Below are 26,991 nucleotides of genomic sequence, written 5' to 3' on the forward strand. Positions count from 1 at the left end.
TACATTTTTCTTTTCCTTCCATATATATATGGGAGGGTGGTGTCATCTCACTGTGTAGCCTTGGCTGACCTGGAACTTTCCTATGTAGATCAGGCTGGCCTCAAACGCATAGAGATCTGTCCACCCAGCCTTCCTCATGCTGGAATTAAAGGCATGCACCAACACGCCCAGTTTGACCTTCAGAAGTCCACCCCACATTTCACTTTGAGACAAAGTGTCTTAATTCCGTAGCTCTGATTGCCTGGAATTCTCTATGTAGACCAGACTGGCCTTGAATTCACAGAGATCCACCAGTCTCTGCCTCCTGAGTGCTGGGATTAAAGGCATGCACCACCACAACTGGCTTCTTCAGCCCCTTTTTAATTTTATTTGAGACCAGGCTCCTTCCTTCCTTCCTTCCTTCCGTCCTTCCTTCCTTCCTTCCTTCCTCCCTCCCTCCCTCCCTCCCCCCTCTCTCTCCCTCCCCCCCCTCTCTCCCTCCCTCCCTTCCAGCCTGAGAATTCCGGGAGGCGGGGGGGGGGGGGGGGGGGCAGGACCCTCCCTGAAGGACTTGCAAGAACTAGTTGCCCCAGAGTTCCCAAGTGTCTCCAAGGAAAGCCAGGCCTTCTTAGGTCGGGGCAGGGGTGAGTGGTGAGTGTGGGTGGGGTGAACTGGAGGGAAGCCACTTCGCTGCCGGATGGGGACCTGCACCGGTAGCGACCACCAAGTGCCCCATCCAGACCCAGTACCACTCGCGACCTCCCGCAGGCGGCGCCAGAGGGCAGTCCCACCTCGTGACTCCAGTCCAGAGTCCTGCCGGGCGTGGCGAGAGGCGGGCCCTGGAGTCTGGGCGCCGGAGCGCAGCGACAGTCTCGCCGCCTCGGGACACATGGACGCACGGACGCACAGACGGACGGTGGGAACCCCCAAGACCATGGCGGAGCGGGCGGGCCGCCGCTGTTGCCTGGGCTGGGACTTCAGCACGCAGCAGGTACGCGGGGGGCGCGGAGTGGGAGCCTAGCGATGCCTGCCAGCGAGACGCGTCCTCCCGGAAACCTCCGGTGCCTTCCTGCAGAACCCCGAGAACAAGAGCACGAACACGTAGCCGGGCGAAAGTGCCTGGAGAGGTCCACGCGAGTCCCGGTTGCAGATGACTGGAATACGAGACACTCGGCGAAAACGGCAGAGCCCACAGGCTGGCAGACGTGTGCGCGCATGCATAACCTAGATCCGGATTACAACTGAGCGCCTTTACTTTACTTTATTATTTTATATTTTGAGGCAGAACTTTACTATGTAGCTTCCGCTGGCCTGGATTCACTGTGCAGACCAGACTGGCCTTGAACTCACAGTGATCCACTATCCGTAGCCTCCTGAGTGCTGGGTTTAAAGGAGGATGCCACCACACCACACACTTTTATTTTTTAAAAGTGAAATGGGCATAGTGTGCAAATGGACTTTGCCTGTCCGCAACCTCCCCACCCCCCTCTTGACTGGCATTAGTGTGCCAGGGTCTGCCATACCAGGACTGCTGGTCAGAGGTTGGAGTTCCCAGCAGAGAGCTGAGTGCATTAACAATTTGCCTTCCAAGTAGGCATGGGACGTCCGAGCATGCGTCCTCGAGGAATAAACATAGTAGCTGTGAGACCTTCTCAGACGGATGAAGAGAGCCAGAGCCTTCGGGTCCCTGTGGGGAACATCCCATAGGGATGTCACCTTGCCCTACTAGACCTGTTACTCCCTCTTCCCTGAGCTTGGAATGGAAGAGTTTCCTTAGGATGTCTTATCTGGCTTGATGGTAGTCACTGCTCTGGGGACAACCCCTGGAGACAAGCCTCCTTGTAGGGTGCAGATGTCATGGCCTCCCCTGTTTGAGGAGCATATTCTTGAAGACAGTGGGAGTTTCATCTGGATTTCTCATTTTTTAATTTTCTGCTTTTCTTTATTTATTTAAGATTTATTGATTTAACATATAGAAGCACACTGTCGCTGTCTTCAGACACCAGAAGAGGGCATCAGATCTCATTACAGATAGTTGTGAGCCACCATGTGGTTGCTGGGAATTGAACTCAGGACCTCTGGAAGAGCAGTCAGTGCTCTTAACCGCTGAGCCATCTCTCCAGCCCTATTTATTTATTTATTTTGAGCACGTGCCCCCTGAAACATTTTGCTACGGTTACGATGATGCCCAATAACCTTTGTGTCAATGCTGAACCTTACCTGACTTAGAAACCCCTTGGGCCGGGGTAGAGGCTGAGAAAATCCTACACACCGTTCTCATAAATGTCTTCCAGGTCAAAGTCGTTGCTGTTGATGCAGAGCTGAACGTCTTCTATGAGGACAGTGTGCATTTTGACAGAGACCTTCCGGAATTTGGGTGTGTAGCTGGTGGGCGTGGGCGGGCGGGTGGTTTGAGATCCTCCCTAAAGCATTTGCATTTATCAGCTTACTGGTCTGACCTAACCCAGCTGCAAGAGAGTCTGCATAGACCTCTGAGCATCTATTATTATTAATTATTATTATTATTATTATTATTATCGCCATCATTGTTGTTGTTGTTGTTGTTGTGTTTGCTTGCAAGTATGTCTGTGCACCACATTCCTGCCTGGTGTCCAAAGAGGCCAGCAGAGGACATCAGATCCCCTGTAACTGGAATCACAGACAGTTGTGAGCCACCATAGAGTGGTGGGAATTGAACCTAGTTCCTCTGGAAGAGCAGCCAGTGCTCTTAACCCCTGAGCCGTACGTATATCTCTGCGGCCCCTGAGAACCTTTTCTTTGCACACTCGGAGTGATTTCTTCCCTATTCCTTCCCAGTTGAGCTCATCCGTTCACTCAGATTTTCGTTTTGTACCAGGCACAGGATGGTTCTTGGCTCCCTTCTGTTACTAATGGAAGAGCACCACATAGCGGGGCTGTGGTGGCGCCCGCCTTTAATCCTGGCACTCCAGGCAGAGGCAGGTGGATCTCTGGATTCAAGGCCAGCCTGGTCTGCAGAGTGAGTTCCAGGACAGCCGGGGCTACACAGAGAAATCCTGTCTCAAAGAGAAAAGGTGCTACAGACTGGAGAAGTTATAAAGAAATGTTCACGTCAGCTCGAAATCGAACTTCTTTCTGGCCAGAGTCCATTGGTCACATCTACTGTTGGCCTTCTTTTCCTTAGAGTACTTTTGGCACTAGGCATGTGCGCACGTATGTGCACCTGAGCGTATCTTCTCACCCCTTTTTGGTTCTTTTTTTTTTTTTTTTTTTTTTCCGGAGCTGGGGACCGAACCCAGGGCCTTGCGCTTCCTAGGTAAGCGCTCTACCACTGAGCTAAATCCCCAGCCCCTTCTCACCCCTTTTTGAAACAGGGTCTCATGGCTCTCACTGTGTAGTTGAAGACAACCTTAAATTTTTTTTAAACATTTATTCATTTATTATATATAAGTACACTGTAGCTGTCTTCAGATACACCAGAAGAGGGCATCAGATTTCTTTACAGATGGTTGTGAGCCACCATGTGGTTGCTGGGAATTGAACTCAGGACCTCTGGAAGAGTAGTCGGGTGCTCTTAACCACTGAGCCATCTCTCCAGCCCCAACCTTAAATTTTTTTTTTTCTTTTTTTTCGGAGCTGGGGACCGAACCCAGGGCCTTGTGCTTGCTAGGCAAGCGCTTTAAATTTCTAATCCTTGTTTGTCCCTTCAGAGGTTGCTGCTGCCACGTCTGGGATGTTTGTGGTTTTTGTTATTGTTGTTGTTGTTGTTTTGGTTTTGTTTTGTTTTTTGATTTATTTGTTTTTGAGAAGGCTCACTTTTTCTAGGCTGGCTCCCCCAGTTTGTAATCCTCCTGCTTCAGCCTCCAGAGTGCCAGGATGATGGAAGAGTGCCGTCACACTTGACTGCTCCTTTTAATTTTTTTTGGTTCTTTTTTTCGGAGCTGGGGACCGAACCCAGGGCCTTGCGCTTCCTAGGTAAGCGCTCTACCACTGAGCTAAATCCCCAGCCCCTTAAATTTTTTTTATTCATCTTTCTTTTTGTCCTGGGGATCAAAAAGGGCTTTGTACCTACTAAATCACAGAGTGACAGCCTCGGCTTCTCTTATACAAAGTCCCCTGCTCTTCAGGTACACACCTACAAGCTTAGCAATCAGGAGCAAGTTCCGTGCCAGCCTGAGCTACCAGGAGGAAAGAGAAAGCAACCAGTTTTCATTCCTGACGTCCAGCCCTGCCTTCTGGGCAAGGCTTTCTCTTCTGACATGGTGCCTTCTAGAAAAGACTTCCCCAGGGCTAAAGAGATTCCAGTTAAGAGCACTGACTACTCTTCCAGAGGACCTGGGTTCAGTTCCCAACAGTCACTCACATGGTGGCTCACAACCATCTATGGCTCTAGTCTCAGGGGATCATATGGCCTGTTTGGACCTCTCAGGGTACTAGGCACACATGTGGTACACGCACATACATGTAAGGCAAAACACCCATATAAATGAAATGAAAACTGAGAAAAAAAAATGAGCTGTCCAGTTCTGTGTGAAAAGACTCCTCCGTCTTTTCCTTATGGCTTCTTGTGCTCAGTACATAGTTTCTGCTTGGCACACAAGGGATATTTTCCTTGGTGTGGAGGCCTCTGCCACCCACCATGTGGCAGTTCCTCAGAGATCGGCCTGTCCAGGGCTCCGTCCCACATACCTGTTCTCCCTGCAGAACTCAGGGCGGTGTCCATGTACACAAGGACAGGCTGACGGTCACCTCTCCGGTCCTGATGTGGGTCCAGGTAAGCATAGGGAGGCTCCCTCCCCTCTCCTGTATGCAGCCTGTGGCACTGCAGGTCCCACAGTGGCAGTTCTTGGAGGCATCCATTGAGACTGTATAAGTCTGGGGTCAGAATAAGCCAGAGTTTATGGTTTGCTTATGTATTCATTTACTTTGTTCTTTTGAAACAGGGTTTCTCTGTGCAACCCTGACTGTTCTGGAACTCGCTCTGACCAGGCTGGTCTTAAACTCAGATCTGCCTACCATAAGTAGCCTCCAGTGCCTCCGTAGCACTGGGATTAAAGGTGTGCATCACCACACCTGGCTGGCTGTTTATGTTTGAAGGATGAGGTCTCATAGCCCAGGGTGGTGTAGAACTCATTATGTGGCCAAGAAAAACCTTGAACTCTGATCCTATCTTTACCTCCTAAGTGTTAGGATTAAGTATGTAGCTTCACGCCCAGTGTATGTGGTCCTGGAGCTTCCTGCAAGCTGCCTAAACACTCTACAAGCTGTGTCCCTAGTCTGTGCCACCTTTAAAGGTTTATTATTTTATATGTGAGTACACTGTCGCCGTCTTCAGACACACCAGAAGAGGACATCGGATCACGTTACAGGTGGTTGTGAGCCATCATGTGGTTTCTGGGAATTGAACTCAGGACTTTTGGAGGAGTAGTCAGTGATCTTAACCCTCTCCAGCCCCTAGGCCACCTTTAAATAGACACAGAACCAGGCTTTCCTGGACCCTGCCATCAGTACTAGCATGGCCTGAGGGTTTTAGTGTCTTCATATTGTCCCCAAAGCATGGTCACTCAGGATGTTGTCTTAAAATTAATTAGACAGGCTAAAATCAGCTCCAAACTAGACCTGCCTGCTTAGGACCACCCACCCTGACCCTCCTGGGGCCAGATCTGGTGACCCATAAAAGGACCCATCTAACACAGACAAACGCGACATGTCTGAGCGTGCCTCATGCTGATGTCACCAAAGTCCTTCAACTTGGAAGCCAGGCAAAGGCAGCGCTTAGTGTGTCTGCCAAAAGCCTTCCTCCACCCTCCCATACCCATTTATCCATCTCCTATGTTATTTTCTGTTTAAAAATTAGACTACTGTGAGTTCTGTTCTATCTACCTGATCAAGGGTCAGACTCTGGGAGAGTGGAGTTAAAGATGGATTCTAACCAGACACGTTGACTGAAATACACCTCAGAGGACAGAGCCAGACCCAAGGTGCAGAGACAAGGTCAGAGGCAAGGGTCGTTGTTGAGAGGTCCCAGAGATGAAGTTAAGGACTGTGTCAGGGTGGGTGGGTGGAGATCCAGGGTTACCTGTAGAGCCAGGGTGGTCCCTAAGCTGAGGCACCCTCTGGTGCTGAACTTGTTTCTAACTTTGCCAGTCTCCGCCCTCCTGTCTAAGGTTTGACAAGAAGCATTGTCGGGGCCTGGGGTGATCTCAGCATGGAGTGGGGATCTCAGGGTTAGACATAAGCTGGAGCGACTTCTCTGTCCTCAGGAGACACAAGCTGCCATGAGTCTCAGATTCCTGCCGTGAAATGTTTATATTTGTCTGTCCATCTGCCGTGAAATATACATAAAGAGAGAGATGTACTAGTGTCTTCCAGGTTGACCTCCAATACTGAGTAGCTGAGGGTGACCTTGAACTTCTGACCCTCCCTTCTCTAAATCCCTAATAAGGGAGAGCTTGTTTTCATGTGGTTTGGGGGTGGAATTCATGGCTCAAGGTATGGTAGGCAAGCCCCCTACCAATAAAGCCGCATCCCGGTCCATCTGGCCATGGGCCAAATTCAATAATAAATAAAAAGATTCAGTAGGGACTTGACAGCACAGCCACTGGTTCCACTCACTCCTCCCTCAGGCTCCTGTGTCAGAGTTCCGATGGGGTACCGGCTCCCCTCTGCACTAGGGTCAGATCCTTCAGACGGTGAAGTAGAAATGCATGTGAAAGGGAAGCAGTCGGTTTGAAATGTTTGCTTTGCTTCTTCCCTAGAGCCTAGGAGGTGCCAAGTACAGGTGATTCTGAGAGGATTTACGGTGTATGATTTCATGTCTGTAACACTGTTTTAGCCAGAGTAGGCACCGCGGTGCACACCCGGGATCCCAGCGCTTCAGAGGTGGAGGCGGAAAAGGTCAGGAATTCAATCAAGGTCATCCTTAGCTGGAGCGGGTCTCGAAGGTCCTTGCACCCACCTACCCACGGGTCTCCGGAGAAACCAGGAATGTTAGGCACTGGGGGGTTGTCTTCCCAGTGGGAAAGATGAAAAACCTGTTCTTCCCTGAGAAGGCTGAGATTGGAGGGATTAAGAGACTGGTGATCTGCATTTCCATTGGCCCAGGCCATATCAAGCTCCTTTAAGTAGGACTGGAGGTGGCCAATAGCCCAAAGGACCTCTCTGCTGTCTGTATGGCTGAGTACAGGCAGCGCATATCTAGAACCCGCCTTCTTGGAAGAAATGACAGGTTCCCAAGTTGAGTTTCAATGTAATTAGGCTTCCTTGTGCACCAGAGACTGTGTAGATTGTGTTACATCAGGAAACTTTCCCCTAAATTATACAGGGCTTAAATACTTTAGGAATAGACCACCTGATTATTAGACTCCCTGAAATCGGATCCAGGATGACTATCTGCACTGGGTTTCCATTCTTGTCTCTCTGCCTGGTTCGATTCCCCTCCTCCCGGCTTCCCTGCCTGGATACCTTCAGGGACCCCCTCATCTAGCTACATAGTGAGTTTTGGCTACCCTGAACTACAATGAGACTTCTCAGAAAAACCAAACCTGGGCTGGAGAGATACTCAGTGGTTAAGAGCACTTGCTGCCGCTCTTCCCGAGGGCCTGCCTGAATTTAGTTCCTATCGCCCATGTCAGATTGTTCACGAACATCTGTGACTCCAGCTACAGGGGTCTGTGACTGTTCCTGGCCTCCTCAGACACCCACACTCTTGGGGCGTACACGCACACAGACACATACACACCCATCCACAAAAAATACATGTTTAAAACAGACAGAAGAAGTTGTGTGATTGGTCAAAGTGACCCTTTTTGTGTGTGTGCCTTTTAAAAAATATGTTTTTTATGAGTACACTGTCACTGTCTTCAGACACCAGAAGAGGGCATCAGATCCCACTACAGATGGCTGTGAGCCACCATGTGGTTGCTGGGATTTGAACTCAGGACCTCTGGAAGATGCAGTCAGTGCTCTTAACCATTGAGCCATTTCTCCAGCCCAAGTTGACCCTTCGCTTTGACTGGTGCCTGCCTGTTTAATCAGCTATCCCCACACAGCTGTCCTGACACTTACAGATCCTGTGTTGAGCACCCTCCTGTGGGCAGAGCCCTTGGCCTTTCTATGCTCAAGCCTGTGGTTGGAGAACTCAGTGTTTCTGTTGAGTCACGGTGGATTCTGTTCTTCTCAGGCTCTGGACCTGATCCTGGAGAAGATGAAGGCTTCCGGCTTTGACTTCTCTCAAGTTCTAGCCTTATCTGGGGCAGGCCAGGTTTGTCAATAAATAGCAGCTCCATGGGTCCTGGGAACTTAGCTATCTCAGCAGAGGGTGGTTCTGAACTGATGGTTCCCTGTGGGGTATGGAATTTCCTCTCTCTTTTTTTTAAGTTTTTTTTTTTTTTTCTTTGAGGCAGGGTTTCTCTGTATAGCCCTGGCTGTCCTGGAACTTGCTCTGTAGAAAAGGCTGGCTTTGAACTTGCGTACACATTTCTTTGGTAGTGACATTCCCTTCAGCTCTTTCTATGGTTGGCCTCCTTGCAAATGAACCTGAGGTGCTTCTATGATAAAGCATATAAAAAGGTGACATTCTGGCCTTCCTGGGATACCTGGTGAGTTTGAGGCTAGCCTTGGCAAGGTGAGACCCTGTCTCAACATAAATTAAGAGAGGGCTAGAGAAAGTGTTAGAGCACTTTCCTAACATGCATGAGGCCCAATATTGAGTCCTCAGGACTCAACAGAGACATAGTAAAGCAGGGCAGATGGCGGGGGAAGTACGCACAGGTGCCGTAAAGGGATGCGGCAAGCATGAGATGTGTGTTTGTTGTGACTGTTCAGTGGGACTAAAGTTTCTTTGCAGTTCCTTGAAGGAAAACAATAAGAGGTCATCATAACAATGAGAGCAGTTTTGTGTGTGTGTGTTGTTTGTGTGTGTGTGTGTGTGTGTGTTGTTTGTGTGTGTGTTGTGTGTGTGTGTTTGTGTGTGTGTGTTGTTTGTGTGTGTGTGTTGTTTGTGTGTGTGTGTGTTGTTTGTGTGTGTGTGTGTGTGTTGTTTGTGTGTGTGTGTGTGTGTGTGTGTGTGTGTGGTGTTTGTGGGTTTGTGCACGGAAGTGCAGGCAACCTTGGAGGCCAGAAGAGGCCATTGGTTCTCCTGGAGGCAGGGTTGCAGGCAATTGTGAGTCTTAGCCCCAACCTCCCCCCCACCCCCGCCGGTGTTGGGAACAGAGCTTAGGTTCTCTGCCGAATCAGCAAACCCCCTTAACTGCTGAGCCGTTTCTCAAGCCCTGAGACTAGTTTCAGTTGGAAGCTGCCTCCTGTTGTCAAGTGAGCTGGAGTGTGCTCCAGGCGCTGAGCTCCTCGAGGTCTCTGGTCCCGGTGGTGATTCTAAGCTGGTGGTGGCACTGTCAACCAGGGGAGGCGTATCCAGGTTCCCTACCTGGCATAGGGTCACTGTAACAGTTAAACACCGAGAACAGTGCCTGGAACGTAGTAAACTTTCTTAAGGTTTAACTACCTTCTTTTTAAAGATTTATTTATTTATTATATATAAGTACACTGTAGCTGTCTTGAGATACAGCAGAAAAGGGCATTGGATCCCATTACAGATGGTTGTGAGCCACCGTGTGGTTGCTGGGAATTGAACTGAGGACCTCTGGAAGAGCAGTCAGTGCTCTTCACCGCTGAGCCATCTCTCCAGCCCTTAACTACTCTTTAAAAAAAAGTTAGCGGGCTGGGGATTTAGCTCAGTGGTAGAGCGCTTACCTAGGAAGCGCAAGGCCCTGGGTTCGGTCCCCAGCTCCGAAAAAAAGAGCCAAAAAAAAAAAAAAAGAAAAAAAAAAAAGAAAAAAAATTAGCATATGCATGTCTTTGTGATATTATGCCACCCATGTGTGGAGGTCTCAGGACAGCTTCTAGAAGATGCTTCTGTCCTTTCTCCACATGGACACTCGGGTTATGAGGCTTGGCAGCAGGTACCCAGCTCAGGATCCAGTTTATACTCTCAGCCTGGAATGCCACGTCCATGTGTCAGTCTGTACATCCACTGGTGAGGCCCTCTGTGTGAGGGTGCATATATACATGTCTGCACATATGTGTGGTCAGCTGACAATCTTGGGTTTCTTTTTCTATTTTTAAAGATTTTATAGTGTTCTGCCTACATATATGCCTGTACGCCAGAAGAGGGCGCCAAGATCCCACTACAGATGGTTTTGAGCCACCATGGGTTTGCTGGGATTTGAACTCAGGACCTCTGGAAGAGCAATCTTTAAAAAATTATTTTCTGTGTATAGGTATTTTTGTCTGCATGTATGTCAGATGGTTGGGAGCCTCCACGGGAATACTGGAAGTTGAATCCAGTCTTTTGGAAGAGCAGCCAGATCTCTTGGCCACTGAGCTATCTTTCCAGCCCTCTAGGTTTTTTTTGAAGTTTACTTTATTATTTATTTTCAATGCATGAATGTTAGGTCTTTATGTGTGTCTGTGCACCACACACGTGCCTGCAGAGGCCAGAAGAGGTTATCAGATTCCCAGGAACAGCAGTTACGTCCAAATAGTGGTTGGGAGCCACTATGTGGTTGCTGGGAGTTGAATCCAGGCCCCTGAGAGAGCAGCCAGTGCCCTCAAACACTGAGGTATTCGCTGCCAGATTATTTTTTTTAATGTGGGTTCTGAGGGTCTGAACTCAGGTCCTCATGCGTGTAAGACAAGCACTTTTGTAACCAGGCCATCCCCCAGCCTCTGCAGGGTTTGTAATGGCACTTTTGTGTCTTTCCCTCCCTCAAGCTCGTGGTCCTGGATATCAGGGGCAGAAATAACCTTTTTCTCTGAGGCCTGGCATGCTCTCGGTGCCCAAGATGTTTGTGAAGTGAAGAGGTGTCACGCATCAGCTCCAGATGATATAGGTTGGCGATGTTGACTATTGGTACAGTTTGACAAAAGACGCCAAAACACGGTCCAATGATACAAGAACCCTTCCTGCAAGTTCTGAGTGACAAAGTGGAGTTACTTCTTCTTTTATAAAAGTGAAAGCCGAGGGCTGGAGAGATGGCTCAATAGTTAAGAGCACTGACTGCTCTTGCAGAGGTCATGAGTTCAATTCCCAGCAACCACATGGTGGCTCACAACCATCTATAAAGAGATCTGATGCCCTCTTCTGGTGTATCTGAAGACAGCTACAGTGTACTTATATATAATAAATAAATAAATCTTTAAAAAAAAAAGAAAGTGAAAGCCGAGTGTCATAAAGACACTGAGCTGTTCGACAGAGAGGTGGCAGAGACAGGCTTGAGGTCTGGGTGTGCGTCTGCAGGAGGTTGTGACCCCAGGGCATGGTGTGTGAACACATGTACACCTGTCTCGGGGCACGGTGAGTGAGCATGTGCTTGCGTTCCCCTCCTCAGCAACACGGAAGCGTTTACTGGAAGACTGGAGCCAGCCTGGCGTTGTCAAGCCTGTCACCGGCTCTCCTGTTGCATCAGCAGCTACAGGTGAAGATGTCTTGTCAATCCACTACACGTCTGCAAAGCAGGCAGAGAGACCCCTATGTCCTGGGGACCCTGCAATCCGGGGCTTCTCTGCAGTGTGAGAAAGTGGCATTGACAGTTCAGTGAGCATGGCCTGCCCAGCCGCCCCCCCCCCCCCCCCGCTGATGTCTCCTTGTAGGCGACCCCCCCATTAGTTAGCCCCTTCTTCACTGAACAGCCGTGGGGCCCGTGGTGATGCCGGGAGGTGGATCTCCAGTTTCCGTTCCCTACGTTTCCAAAGCCCCAGCCGAACCTGTGCTTTGACGGCACTGTTGCCTGCCGCTTGTCTCCTGCAGCCTGACTCGCCTGGGTGCCCTCAACAGGAGATCACCATCCTCAGGCTTTCTGGAGAGACCTCATTAACCCCACAGACGACTGATCCACAGGGTCTTCCTAATAGGACAGATAGGGTGACTACCAGCCCCAGGGTCGCCTGCACTCAGTGGGGGACTGTTCTTCCCAGGCCTGCTTCTCCGTCAGTGACTGCCCGATATGGATGGACTCCAGTACCACAGCCCAGTGTCACCAGCTGGAGGCTGCGGTGGGTGGGGCCCAGGCTCTCAGCTGCCTCACAGGGTCCCGGGCCTATGAGGTAGGTGACATGCCCGGGTGGGGATTAGAACTCTGGGAGGATAAACCTGGTGCCTGCCTGGTGGCAGCATCATCTGAAGTGATCTGAAGTGATCACCTGAAGTTGGGGTGGATCCTGCGGCCTTGGATTCTGATCTGGGCATCCTGAGGTACTGTGTGGAGAGGGGTGTGCTGCCTCAGACGAGAGGTCCGTAACCTCATAATAATAGCAGGCGGGACTTCTAATTGAGGCAGTTTTGATGCTGAAAGGAGTTAGGAGACCCTTGGTGTGGGGCCTCAAGGGCTTTAGCCACTGTTACAGAGTTCGTCGTGGTTGGCTATCTTGGGTCACATGACTGTGGCTTGAGTAGGGGATGGAGGTCTAGAGATCGCTCAGCAGGTCAGAGTGCACACTGCACTTGCAAAGGTTCGGTTCCCAGGACGTCAGGTGACTTAACAGCTGCAACCGCAGCTCCAGGTATTAACCTGGAGGTAACCCCAGCTCCAGGGTATTGGACACCCTCGCACACACGCGCACACACACACACACACTCTATGTGAGAAGGACATACATGTGCCTCCATCATAAAGTAAAAATAAAAGGAAAAACAGATGAAAACACCCCAAAACCCTTAAGCCCAATGAAAACACTAGGAATAATGTCTCCACAGGCAGAATACCTGACCCCAGCCTGTGTTGCTCCTGGAGCTGGAAAGGGGGCTCTGAGCACACGACCGCTCTTGCAGAGGACCTAGGTTTGGTTCCTACTTGACAGCTCATAGCTACCTGTAGCTCCAGGTCCAGGGCAATCCGATGCTGTCACTGGTGTCTGTACATTCCTGCTCACACATGGCACACAGACATGTACACATTAACAAAGGAAATAAGTGTATTTCTAAGGACAGTCATCGATGGTAAGAACTATTCACAGAGCTAACTGGCCTGTGAGACGCCCTCCCAGGGAGCTGGGGTTTGCCTAGCCAGTGGGTATGGAGGGATTGCTGCCTGCCTAAGAGTTCATGACCAAGAATGTTTCAAGGACTCAAAGGCTGAAATCCAACCAGCTTCGGTGTTCGGCTTGTTGGTAACAACAGGCATTTCTAGACTTGGGAGCTCCCCGAAGTTGTATTCTACGCTGTACCCGGGTCATGCTATGCTGACCTTACTGTACGACACCGACCTTCTGTGTACGATTGGTTATTCTGGGTTTCTAAGAGTCTGTGCTCTCTTATTCCCCAGCGATTTACGGGGAACCAGATCTCAAAGATTTTCCAGAAGAACCCTGAGGCCTACTCGAACTCTGAGGTGGGTGATCCGTGTGCATCCCGTGTGCATCCGTGTGAAAAGCTTCAGAGAGGGGCTGTTAAGGCGGCTCAGGTTCAGTTGCCTCCAAGCCTGACTGCCTGAGTTCTGTCCCCAGCACCCACAGGGTGGAAGGAGAGAGCCAATTCCCGAAAAGCTGCCCTCTGACCTCCACACAAGTGACATATGTGCACTTCTCTCACATAATAAACACAGCAAAACAAATTAGAAACAAAGGCAAAAAAAAAAAAAACCCAAAACCAAACCTCTGTATCTTTTCTAATTTTGGATACACGGGACTCTGCGCCACAGTTGTCTACCATGAGCCGCACCACACAGCTCCCTTTTTCCCCTCTTAATTCCGCCCAACCCCCAGCTCACAGGTAGTGCTGCCGCCTCATTCCAAACACGTAGGAGGCAGGGTGGGTCAGGGAAGCCTCAACAGAGACCGTCTTGAGACCTGGTTCCCACAATAAACTACAACTTGTTGTGGTTTGGGCAAATTCATAAGATTTATGAACATTTATTTCTTTACCTTTTTTCTGAGACAGGGCCTCAGGTAACACAGGTTGTTCTCAAACTCTCTCTGAGGCTGAGGATCCCTGATCTGGGGTTTACCTCTCTCCACCTGCCGAGTGCTGGAATCACAGATGTGCATCCCGCCACAGCGTTTGGTTTTTAAAGACGGGAGTTTTCTGTGTAACCCAGTCTAGCTTTGAACTCACGCAGCCGAGGTTGGCTTCAAACCTCTGCCTCTGCCTCTAGTGCCGAGATCTCGGGCCTGCACCACCATGCCTGGTTGCAGTTTATTAGTTAATGATTCCAGGTTTCAAACCACTCACAGCGTTAGCCACTGAAGAATAAAAACTCCTTATCCATGTGGATTGAGGTGTACGTCCCAATGGGGGCTAAAGGCGGGGGCTCTCTCCTCCGGTCTAGGGGCCCTTGGTATGAAAGTCATAACACCCAGGCTGATGTTTTCAGCCCATCAGCGATTCTCTTGGGGGTAAGATCGGGTGTTGTAGCGTCTTGTGGGGCTGACAGTTTGTTTTAAACTTGTGGTAGCTCTGAGAGACTTAATTCGTTTTGTGTTCTGGTCGCTTCCTGTGACCACATGTCAAAGACACAGAAGTGGAGTGAGGTATTGACAGGACTGAATGGATTCCAGATGGGAAACCAGCCTCCCTAAGTGCCGCGTGTTCACAGGGCCTTGCCTTTTGATGTCAGCCATGATGGTTTCCTTGCTTTAAACCAGGGTTACTGAGAGCTCAGGCTGTTTTTGGGTGGTTACTCTGTCTCCATCACTGAAGCTTCCGTTCCCCACTCCTCGTGGTATGTGTGTGTGTGTGTGTGTGCTTGTGTGCCTGTGTGTGAACATGAGTGTATATGTGTGTGTGCGTGTGCTTGTGTGCCTGTGTGCGCACGTGGATGTACATGTGTGTGTGCCTGAGTGTGCATGTGTGTGTGAACATGAGTGTATATGTGTGTGTGCGTGTGCTTGTGTGCCTGTGTGCGCACGTGGATGTACATGTGTGTGTGCCTGAGTGTGCATGTGTGTGTGTGAACATGAGTGTATATGTGTGTGTGCGTGTGAGTGCACATGCCTGTGTGCGTGTGCTTGTGTGCCTGTGTGCACACCTGAGTGTGCACGTGAGTGTGTGTGTGTGTGTGTGTGTGTGTGTGTGTGAAGTGTTCAGTAGCTTACGTGTGTGGAAGTCAGTCCTCTCTCACCCTGCTTCCTTCTTTTCCAGAGAATTTCCTTGGTCAGTAGTTTTGCTGCTTCGCTGTTCCTGGGTAGGTACTCGCCCATCGACTACAGTGATGGTAAGTTTTCAGAACACGCTTGTTCCCGTGTAGGGGGGCCGTGGGGACTGCAGTCGCCTCGTCCAGCTTAGGTGCCTGACACGCAGCTCTCACTATTCCTGCTGTGTGACCTCTACACTCATCAGCTGAAGATGGCAAAGGTGTATGTTCTCTCTCAGTGCCCGAGGCGCCTGCAGCCTGGAACGTAGCTACACTGGGAGGTCCTGTCTCAAGACAGAGGGCTGCAGACAAACTCTAAGCCAGGGTGCAGGCGTCTGGAGGGTGGCGGGGTTGGGGAAGCTTCCGATGTCCCTCTCTAAGGTCCTCGATGAAACTGTGGGAAGGAAGAGGGTCTGCGTGAAAAAGGGCATGCGGGGAGAGGGCGGGGGAAGGGGAGGGGTGGGAGGAGCCACAGGAGAAGGAGCTGAGCAGTTGCTTCATTCGTCCTTCTGATCACAGGGATCATGGGGGACAGTGTTGGGGGCACCTCATGAGGTGTGAGTACCAGAAGCAAGGATCCTCGGGGAGCATCTTGGAGCCTGGCTCCCGCCATCTACTCACTGTGCTGTTCATACTTGGTGAATTTAAGAATTCGGTTTACTTATTTATTATCCAGCCCAATTTTGCTCTGTGAGATACAGTCTCTTGAAGCCCGGGCTGGCCTTAAGCTTACAAGGGAGCTGTGAGTGACCTTGAACATCTGACCTTTGGCCTCTACTTTCTAATTTCTAGGGTAACAGGTGTGCACCACCATGCAGTTGGGTTTTGTTTTGTTTTTGGCTTAGGGCTTTAAAAAAAATAGATTTACTTTATTTAATTATTCGTGTGTGACTGGGCACCTGTGTCAAGTCTCCATGCGGGATAGAGGCACTGGACTCCTCTGGAGCTGTAGGAGGCTACGAGCCACCTGACGTGGGTGCTGGAGCCCAAAGTGAGCTCCCTACAGAGTAGTACATGCTGTTAACCTAACCCTGAGCCCTTAACCTAACCCTGAGCCACCTCTCTCTCCCCTCGGTTTTAGTTTTTTGAGACAAGATTCTGCTGTGTGCCCCGGGCTCCCATTGAACTCATTGTGTAGCCTGAGCTTTCTCCAAACTCAACAGCAATCCTCCTGCCTCTGCCTCCTGAGGTGCTTTGATTACAAATGTATGCTACCACACCCCACTCAGAATTGGAAGCTTTTTTCTGATAAAACAGAAGCGATGTCAGCAGGGAGGGGCAGCTGCAGGGATGTTCTTTTTTTTTTTTAACTTTTATTTATTTGTGTGTTTGTTTATTACGTATAAGTACACTGTAGCTGTCTTCAGACATACCAAATAGGGGGTCAGATCTCATTACAGATGGTTGTGAGCCACCATGTGGTTGCTGGGAATTGAACTCAGGACCTCTGGAAGAGCAGCCAATGCTCTTAACCACTGAGCCATCTCTCCAGCCCCCCCCCCTTTTTAAGATAGTAATGAATCTTTTAAAGCTACCATCCTAAGGACCCCACCTTACATGTCTTTTCCTGGAATTCTCTGAGTACTGCCCTCTCTCAAGGCTGCCTCTGATGGATGCCTTAAAACCCACAAGACATGGGAGCCCTTGCCAGTTGGCAGTCCCCGTCCCTGGCAGTCCCCGGAACAGCGTTTTCTCAGGCTCCCCGTGTGATGGGAGTCTGTGGGGAGTATTTGGAGGAGGTGGGTTACATGGGCCCTGCTGACTCTGGCTCTTAGGCTCAAAGAGAACCAAGCTGTTCCCTTCCTTGTGTCATGACGTAGATACAGCCACAGGGCTGGAGGGGAGGCTTGGCGCTCTCGGAGAGGACCTGGGCTCAGTTTCCAGTAGCTACATGGCAGCTTACAACCGTCCGAGACTCCATTTTCAAATGTGTGACATTGTGTCCTGGCATCCATCCGCAGGCACTGTGCATAGAAAACATTCGCTCATAGAAAAGCAAGTAAATACATCTGATTTTAAGAAACAGCAGACCAGGGGTTGGGGATTTAGCTCAGTGGTAGAGCGCTTGCCTAGGAAGCACAAGGCCCTGGGTTCGGTCCCCAGCTCCGAAAAAAAAGAACCAAAAAAAGAAAAAAAAAAAAAAAAAAAAAAAAAAAGAAACAGCAGACCAAGAGCCAGCCACACCTCTGCGCTAGAGAACTAACTGTGCCAGTTTTCCCCATCTCTGCCTCCAAAGCTCCTACCCCTCCTGGGGTTTTATTTTTGTTTCCTACCTTCCTTAGGGTCTGGAATGAATTTGTTGCAGATCCAGGAAAAAGTCTGGTCCCAGGCTTGCCTGGATGCCTGTGCCCCCCATTTGAAGGAGAAGCTGGGTTCACCGGTCCCTTCCTGCTCTGTTGTGGTAAGTCCTCTTTCAGGTAGCGACTCCAATGTGGGTTCAGGCACTGCTGGTGGAGCCTAGGGTCAGGTACACACACAGTGTGTGTGTTAGTTTTCACTTACCAAGCTCATCAGCCTTTGGAATTACTCAGAATATCAATATCAGGATATCTGGATAACACAGTATCACTCAAGGACCTGGCTAGGTTTCCAAGCTATCTGAAGGATTTCTGGGTGACTGCACCCCTAAAGGTAAACATGCAGGGTGCTGAAATTCTGGGTGCTAGCATGGCAGCTTGCAGCAGGCAGACTCTGGGAAACAGATACTGAAGATCTGACAGAGCACAGGGTCCGAGTCACACCAACCGAGACTAAACCCTGGCTGCATCCAGACCCTCCCGTTTATGGCGTATTGTTGTTTTGAGGCAGGGTCTCTATATAGCCCAAGATGGCCTGGAACTTGTTGTGTAGACCAATCTGGCCTAGAACTCAGAGACCCTCCTGCCTCTGCCTCCCAGTGCTGAGGCTAACAGTGTGCGCACCACCACACCTAGCTTGGCCTGCCTGTATTTTAAATCTTTTTTTTAAGTATTTTATTTATTTATTATATATGAGTACACTGTAGCTGTCTTCAGACACACCAGAAGAGGGCATCAGATCCCATTACAGATGGTTGTGAGCCACCATGTGGTTGCTGGGATTTGAACTCAGGACCTGGGGAAGAACAGTCGGTGCTCTTAACCACTGAGCCATCTCTCCAGCCCGGCCTGCCTGTATTTAATCAGTGTCCCACCTTCTTCCTCTTCTGGACGTAACACTGTGTACAAGGCCATTATACTTACAAGGTGAGATACAGTATGTCAAGAGGGTTCAGACGGTGGTTGGGCCCACGAGTAAGTTATGGGTACTTAACCATGGCTGAGGGCTGTGAACACCCAGTGCCTTCCGGTTGGCTGGCCCCATTCTTGGCTGTAGAGAGGATCACACCGTTGAAATAGGGTAGGAGTTCATTTACAGCAGCTAAGGGGGAGTAAGTTGTCTTATCTCTTTGCCACTGGGTGTGGTCCAGCAGTGTGGACAAGTGGATACTAAGTTTCCTTGTTGAGTAGCAATGTTACAGCATTAGAAGAAGCAGGAGGAGGAAGAAGAGGAGTAGCAGAGCAGGAAGAGAAGTAGGAGGAAGAGGAGCAGGAAGAGAATTAGGAAGAGGAAGAGGGGTAGTAGGAAGAGGAAGAAGAGGAGGAGGAAGAAGATAAGTAGGAGAAAGAGGGACAGGAGGAGGAGGAGGAGAAAGAGGAAGAGGAAGAAGAGGAGGAGGAAGAGGAGGAGGAGAATTAAGAATTAGCCTTCCAGCATGGAATAGTAGCCCAGACCTTTCATCCCTGTGAGTTCCAGGCCAGCCTGGTCTACATAGCAGGTTCCAGAACAGTCAAAGGCACATAGTGAGGCCCTGTCACAGAAAAACAGCCAAAAAGTTAATTAAGCTTCAGTTTTCTGTAAGATACGGGTCCCTAGGGGTCAAGTCCCAAGTCAGTGGTTAGGCCTGACTGTTGAAATGTGGGAATTTGGTTTTATTTTTTGGGTTTTGTGAGCTCCTGGAATGTTAGCACTGTCCGTAGCCTTTTGTTTCATGTGAAATGGAGACCAGAGTTTCGTCTAAGACCCGGGCTTTGCTTACATAATGCCAAGAATGCCTCTGAGGAGCCTTTTCAGAGGCAAGTATTAGAGGAACCGGAAAGAACCGGTTCTGAGAAAATGTGCATTTCCACTTACTGACCAAATGCCAATGAGAAGTCACCGTGGCTTCACCTGATGTCACCCCTGTTGGAACCAAACTTTCTATGTTGGGGCCTCCCTGACTCCTGATGTGTCCTGTGAGTGTGGAGGGCAGTCGTCACCAGAGAGACACAGGAGCCTGTGGGTGAGTGAGTGACTCCTGCTCGTCCCCAGGGAGTCAGTCCTCAGGACCAACCCCTGCTTTTAGAGGTTCCTCCATTGCCTTTGGGGCACACAGTGGGATGAGGCACCCTCAGGCTCCTGCCCTCAGGTTTTCTTTACTCTCCTAGTTCACTCCTCCACATTAACCTGCACACAGGCCCCATCACATTCAAGCGTCTGAGGCAACCTAGGCCAAAGATCTACATTTCCCCCAAGCATGGCTTGTTCTGTTGGAAATCCAAAACATTGCTGGATGGTAGTTTTTCCTTCCCCTACAGTAAGGGAAACGGAATCTTTAAAACATGTATTTCTTTGAGTAAATCTTTTTTTTTTTTTTTTTTTTGGTTCTTTTTTTCGGAGCTGGGGACCGAACCCAGGGCCTTGCGCTACCTAGGTAAGCGCTCTACCACTGAGCTAAATCCCCAGCCCCTGAGTAAATCTTATTATGTAATTCATACTGGCCTATTACTGTGGAGTCCAGAGTGGCCTTGAATTCATGGTCATCCTCCTGTCTCAGCAGCCGGAGTTGGGATTATAGACATCAGCCATTATGCCTTGCCCTTAGTTTGTTTGTTTCACTCACTTGCTTTTTTATTTCCACAAGATAGGGTTTTATCTTTTTTTTTTTTAAGATTTATTTACTTTATGTATGTGAGTACACTGTAACTGTCTTCAGACACACCAGAAGAGGGCATCAGATCCCATTACAGATGGTTGTGAGCCACCATGTGATTGCTGGGAATTGAACTCAGGACCTCTGGAAGAGCAGTCAGTGCTCTTAACCACTGAGCCATCTCTCCAGCCCTACCCCCAGTTTCTCGAGGCAGTCTTAAGTACCCCAGGTTGGCCTTGAGTTTGCTATCTAGCCCAGGCTAGCCCACACTAACTCTGAGGTTAGTTTTCTTTAGAACTCTGTTCTCCTCGCTTACTTATCTTGTAATTCTTATTCTAGTTGCTGGCCCAATGAATAGGGCCCTTGCTGTGTCTGTGAGCTTGCTTGTAACCAATGTCCTGTTACTTTTTCCTTCAACATTGTATCCAGAATCTGGTGTTCACAGAGTAGATTGCTATGTTCTGACTTTCCTGAATTTCTCAAACTCATGTGATTCCCAAGGTGGGTAACTTCAAGCCTTTAGTTCTGAACCTGTATTAGGGTCCTTCTATGGAAGGATGATGGAGCTCCAGGCTGTGCCACAGATGCCTGCAGCATCCTCATGGAAAATTCCTTCTGTCTCAGTGACCTGGAGCCAGGAGTCTCCTGGGTTGAGTTGTGTCTGTGTGGCTGTGCTGAGCTGGCTGTGGCTAGCTCAGCCGAACACAGTGTTCTTTCTCACCAGGGAGCCATTTCTTCCTACTACGTTCAGCGCTATGGATTCCCTCCAGGATGCAAAGTGGTGGCCTTCACTGGGGACAACCCGGGTATGTGCCTTGGTGGGGTTGCTCTTATACACACTGTCTTAGTCAGGGTCTTATTGGTGAACAGACACCGTGAACAACATGAGTTTTATAAAGGACAACATTGACTTGGGGCTGGCTTACAGGTTCAGAGGTTCAGTCCATTACCATCAAGGTAGGAACATGGCAGCATCCAGGCAGGAATGTGCAGAGGAGCTGAGAGTTCTAGACTCTCGGAAGGCTGCTAGCAGATTACTGGCTTCTGGGCAGTTAGGATGAGGGTCTTAAAGCCCACACCTACAGTGACACACACCTACTCCAACAGGGCCACACCTGATGGTGCCACTAACTGGGCCGAGCATATGAAACCAACACACACACACACACACACACACACACACACACACACACACACACACACACTGCAGTAAAAAAGAAAAGGCACATGACCTGTTCCTACACTACTCTGCCGGGCTCCCTCTGACCTGGGCGGTCTGCAGGCCGTTCCAGTTTGGCACCTCGCCACACAGCTTTGCTTTCATTCACAGTTCCCTTGGCGGGTTGTTACCACACCAGGCACACACATCCCAATTCTGTGGCGGGCTTGGGGCATCCCACCACTGCACCTTCTCTTGAACTCAATTAAGTCGACACATGAAAGAACACACCATACAATAACATCTGATCCAATTGATAAGATATAATTTGCCCATCAAAGTCCTGTAGACACCCACCCCTTAAGAACAGTCATAAAAACCTGTATTTATGTACAGAGAAGAATCATAACATAACATCTACCGCCATGTTCTCCCAGCTCCTCCTCCTTGCTCTGGCTCCTTCTCTCCTGCTTCTCCCTCCCTTCTAAAACCTCTGTTCCCACCTCCCTTCCTACTCACCCAATGACAGGCCGTGTGTGTGTGTGTGTGTGTGTGTGTGTGTGTGTGTGTGTATTTTTTTTTTTGAAAAGGAGTCTCTAAAGGCCTAGATCTTACTATGTAGCCCAGGCTGACCTCAGATGCTTATCAGCCTCTCTGCCTCAGCCTCTCAGGTACAGGGAGTGCAGATGTGAACCACTATACCTGATACTTACTGGACTTTTAAAGAATTCCATGCCACCCTCTTGTTTGTCTCTGTCTCTGTCTCTCTGTCTCTGTCTCTTTTCTCTGCGTGTGTGCATATGTATGTATGTATGTATGTATGTTCGTGTGCATGTACCCATGTACACAGTAAACTATGCTGGCTGGTTGTAGAGCCCAAGGGATATATTATTAGGCCTCCACCTCCCCAATGCTGGGGTTACATGCAGCGGATGCCACCATGCCCAGCCACTGACCAGCTTCTTTTTTTTTTTTTTTTAAAGATTTATTTATTTATTTTATAGACAGCATTCTGACTGTCTATAAAATATGCGACTGCAGGCCAGAAGAGGGCACCAGATCTCATTACAGATGGTTGTGAGCCACCATGTGGTTGCTGGGAATTGAACTCATGACCTCTGGAAGAGCAGTCAGTGCTCTTAACCACTGAGCCATCTTTCCAGCCTCACTGACCAGCTTCTTGATGAAGACTTCAGTGCTGTTCTTTTTTTCCCTCTGAATTCTGGCTCTTTATCGCAACCCCAGCCTGGCCCCACCACCCTCAAAGGCTCAGGCATGGACTCGGGCCTGTACTGTCTTGGTGAAGGTCAGTGGGTATAAAGAAAGCAGTGGTCTCCCCACCCCCATCTCCATTCTATTCCAGCCACCATCTCAGCTCCTCAGCCCGTCCGAGGGACACTGTTTCAAGGTCATTTGGTCTATGAGCAGTTTGTTTCTTGTGGCACCCCCCCCCTAACGTTGCCTCTTCCTCCTCCTCCTCCCCCTCTTCTTCTTGTTCTTCTTCTGGGTCTCTCAAGGCCTCTGGTTTCTGTGAAAGAGCAGATGGGCCACACTGAGGAGTATGCTGTGTGCTGTACTCCAGACCCACAGGGAAAGCTAGCTTTTCCCAGCGAACCTTCAAAGACAGTTAGCATTGAAGGGATTCTCCTCAGCCTCTTCCTATGCTCATGCATTAACCTCCATCCTTCTGGTCAGCTTGATGTATGGGCGTCGGGGCTTCAACTGTCCTGATGGAGCTCTGCACTGTCGCCTAGGCTTGGGCATAGGCACTGCCTCAAGGAACACCCCACTGCCCAGTTCAGGGGTGTCTGTTTCTGTTCCCATGTCTCCTCTCAGTTCATCCACTCAACATTTAGGGAGCACGGGCTATGTGCAAGGTCCTCTTTAGTGCTGTCAGGGGGGCCATGTCAGCAGAGAGGGCAGAGAAGACTGCTGCAGGGAACCCTGTGTCTGCAGGAGGCGGTAGCCATAACCACAGCCCTTCCTTTGTCCTGGGCTAGCAAAACCCACTGTGTTCCTGTCTCCCCTCTGTCTCTCCTGTCATGTATGTTCTTGATGCCTTGACCTGGTCTCCTTGGTTCTCTGAGTACCTGCCCGTGGTGGGGAGTTTATCCCTGAGGGAGAATTCTCAGCCTTGAAATCAGGGCCTTGACTAGAGCAGTCCACCCTTTGGCTCCTTAAACTCAGCTTGCTCACCTGCGGGTTAAGGCAGAGGTGGTATCCGTGTTGCTGTCTGGGTGGTTACTACAGTTTGCTCTGTGGGTCTCACCAGAGGTTTCCCTTCCGTTCCCAGCATCACTGGCCGGCATGAGGCTGGAGGAAGGAGATGTTGCGGTAAGGTGACTCCCACACCTACAGACCTTCTGTCCTGGGGACCGGGGTGCTGAGTCTCAGCTGTGTGTTGGCGACCGTCAGAGGGTCTGCTGCCTCTAGAGAGGATAGAGGCCCAGTAGCCTTCCTTAGGTCATTGTCCTTTGCTGATGTCAAGCAAGAACCCTGTCTGCTTGACAGTGACTGTCTTACAAGCAGAGTGGCAGAGGGTTGGAGGAGGGCCAGGGTGCTGTGAGCTCCTGAGTATGTGGGAAGATTTCTTCAATGGTTTTTCTACACCTACTAGGGGAGGCCATTTGGGAAACCATTACTTTGATGATTCGGTATTAAGCTCTAGAAGGTCAGTGATGATGTCCACAAGAGCCTGAATCTGGGTAGCAGGTGACCTTTCACTCACTGGGTATGAGGAGGGTCAAGGAAAAAAAGAGAGTTGGCAGGTGTCTCTGCTCACCTGCAGTATGAGGATGGAGGTGACTGGATGAAGGCAGGGTGGGATGCGGGGTGTGTCACTGACAGAGGACACTTGTAGGCAAGACCCAGGCACCTCACCCTCTGTTCTGCTCACCCTCAGGTCAGCCTGGGCACCAGCGACACCCTATTTCTCTGGCTCCAAAAGCCCATGCCTGCCTTGGAAGGGCACATCTTCTGCAACCCAGTGGATGCACGGCAATATATGGCGCTTCTGTGGTAATCCTGGGTTGGGGAAAGAAGGCACACACAGGTCAGGGACAACCAGACACGCCCAAGTTATTCCTACCAAAATGCCTCATGGGCAGCCACGACCACAGGGACACGTGAGTTCTTGCTTGATAGCAGAACCATCTGGGGAGGAGCCCAAGACCTATGGGCCCCCAAGCTTGGGTACAAACTCTACCTCCAACCCTGTCCTGTGTGGCACTGGTTTTGTAAGCAAGGCGTTTACTTCGCGGTGCTCTGACGTACATGTTTGGCTTGACCCTAAGCAAGAGGGAATTTTTACAGGAGCTGAGTCACAGGCCTTTGGGACCTGTTGGAAGCTCCCCGGCTTAGAAGGCTTTTGAGCTGAAAGCACCTAGAACCACTGGAGAATATTCAGGTCTAGTTAGGCTAGTACGCCAGTCCTGATGAAGAGCCAATGTGAGGTATAGAGATCTCTATGTGGGCCCCACGGTGGCAGCGTCCAGCATAAACAGATCCCAAGATAACTGTGAGTCCAGCACCTTCCAGGACGTCCATAAACCACAGGAGAGACTGAGAGGCTTGAGGTTCCCACTCATTGTTGTGCCCTGCCCCTGGGTTGTGGTCTAGCCTGACCCGGAGACCATCTGTCTGGGACTCTTTCAACAACCCTGGGTCCAGTCTGAGAGTAAAGTTTAGTAGTTAAATCCTTGCCTAGCATGTGAGGCACCTGGGTTCCGACCCAACACCCCAAACCTGGGAGCCCAGGACTCATATACTGTGTGTATTTCTGCAGCTTTAAAAATGGCTCCCTCATGAGAGAGAAGATTCGAGACGAGTCTGCTTCCTGTTCCTGGAACAAGTTCTCTAAGGCCCTGCAGTCCACTGAGATGGGGAACAACGGAAACTTGGGTAAGCTGGGCCTGTGGACAGGACCAGCAAGGCTTGGGGTGCCATGACTTGGGGTGTGAAGTTGGGGGGGGTGGTCTTTCTGTGTCCACGTGTATTCTCATGAGCTGGTGTGGGTCCCTAGGTTCTGAGGACGCACTCACATAGTTACCCATGGCTGCTGCTTCAGTGCAGTGGAAGGTCAGACCCGAGTTCTGTCTTCTTCCCCTTCAAAATCAGAGACGGCGGCCCCAGGATCTACTGTGGCCCGCTGTGTCTCAGTAGGCAGGTTTCTGCCCCAGACAGAAAGCAGCGAGCGCGAGGTTATGTCCTGAGGAGGGGAGGGACATGTCTTTCCTCGTACCCCGCCTGGTGCTCAGGTTCAGTGAGGCAGCTGTTTCTCTGCTGAGCTGCCAAGTAGAAATCAGAAAGGTTGCCTTAGAATAGCCCTGGCCTTCCCAGTTCCCTCTGTCCAGTGGGAGAGCAAGGTCTGAGGATATCACAGGGCTCCTCTAGGGCATGGGAGAGGGCTGTGGCACAGATCATGTAACTTCGCTTTGTCCTTTTTTGAAGTCTTTTGAGAAACCGTTCTACTCTGGGATGCTGACAGCTCACCCCTTCCTGGTTTTGCTTCAGGTTTTTATTTCGATGTCATGGAGATCACCCCTGAGATTATCGGGTGCCATAGGTTTAATGCAGATAACATGGAGGTACTTGTGTCTTTTCCATGTGTATATATGTGTGTGTGTGTGTGTGTGTGTTCGTTTACATGTGTGTTGCCGGTGTGCATGCATGTGGCAGACCAAGACTGACACTGGAGACTTGGTGGGCTGCTCGTTCACCAGAGTCTTTGGGATGGGTTCTCTCCATCAAAGCCGGAGCTTGCCCAGGGGATTCTCCAGTTCCACCTTGGAGGCTCCAAACCCAGGTGCTCTTGCTACACCACAAGCGCTCTGACTTCCAGCTGTCTTCCCAGCCCCAGACACATCCGCTGTGGGCTATAGGACTACATTCATTCACTCTGGTGTGGAGCCCTGCTTAACAACTGGCTTTTGGCACTCTGCTAAAGGGGTACATCATCTGTTCATCTACGGGTGTGCTCTGGTGCATTCTAGAGGTCGGGTCCCTCACACTGTTCCTGTTTTCTGGAGACAGGTCTCGGCATTCCCTGGAGATGTGGAGATCCGAGCGCTGGTTGAAGGCCAGTTCATGGCCAAGAGGATTCATGCAGAAGGCCTAGGCTACCGAATCAGTAAGTAAGGGGCCAGCTGGATGTGTTCTGGGGGGCATGTGGGGTTGGGAGAGGGGTGGAAGAGGCTCAGAGACAGTGTCTATTCAGGCCTTATAGGATGCTGTGTGGAGACGGTGGGCGGACTTGGTTCTGGGTGGGGTGAGAGAGCAATTGGGGTGCCTTAGAGCAGGTGTGGATGTACAGGCAGGGCGACCTGCTTCTCAGCTATGTCACTGCTAAAATGATCACTAGGTCATAAACGTAGGTGCGGCATTAGGAGAGGTCTTCCTATGCCCCAAGCTGTGTGCTAGCTGCAGTTCTAGCCCTGGCTGTCCTAGAACTCACTCCGTAGACCAAGCTGACCTCGAACTCAGAGAGCCTGCCTCTGTCTCTTCCCCTCATGCTGGACTTAAAAGTGAGCCAACACTGTTTGGCAAAGTGTATTTATTTATTTTTTTATTTTTTGAGATTCGATCTCAATCCCTGTAGAAGGGTGATGGGGGAGAGATAGCTCAGTGGCTAAAATGCCTGCTACACTTAGAGCTCAGTTCTCACCACTCAGATCTGGGGGGACCCAGCACCCTCTTCTGGTCTTGTATGTATATTCACATACACAGACCCGAGATACACACAGAATGAAATAAATCCTTTTAAAGAGCGAGATAACAACAATAACAACAACAATAGCAACAACAACAGTAATAATAATCCT

General features: G+C 50.1%; 1 protein-coding gene across 6 annotated transcripts in view; it reads left to right on the forward strand.

Annotated features, from left to right (window-relative positions):
- The first annotated feature begins 820 nt into the window (after positions 1–820).
- Positions 821–26,991, forward strand: part of Xylb (xylulokinase) — a 32,717-nt gene continuing 6,546 nt past the window's right edge. For 3 of the 6 annotated variants that reach the window (XM_087562510.1, XM_087562511.1, XM_087562513.1), the window contains exons 1-14: positions 821–970; positions 2,274–2,356; positions 8,141–8,221; positions 11,346–11,432; positions 11,932–12,060; positions 13,278–13,343; positions 15,092–15,164; positions 17,366–17,484; positions 20,738–20,819; positions 23,466–23,506; positions 24,075–24,190; positions 24,957–25,072; positions 25,685–25,758; positions 26,204–26,300. In XM_087562510.1, coding sequence (XP_087418636.1) covers positions 8,165–8,221; positions 11,346–11,432; positions 11,932–12,060; positions 13,278–13,343; positions 15,092–15,164; positions 17,366–17,484; positions 20,738–20,819; positions 23,466–23,506; positions 24,075–24,190; positions 24,957–25,072; positions 25,685–25,758; positions 26,204–26,300 — 1,057 coding nt within the window. In that variant the 5' untranslated portion in view covers positions 821–970; positions 2,274–2,356; positions 8,141–8,164. 6 annotated transcript variants of the gene reach the window in all.

The sequence above is a fragment of the Rattus norvegicus genome, chromosome 8, assembly GCF_021556685.1.
Source record: "Rattus norvegicus strain SHRSP/BbbUtx chromosome 8, alternate assembly SHRSP_T2T, whole genome shotgun sequence".
In the NCBI taxonomy this organism is placed as follows: domain Eukaryota; kingdom Metazoa; phylum Chordata; class Mammalia; order Rodentia; family Muridae; genus Rattus; species Rattus norvegicus.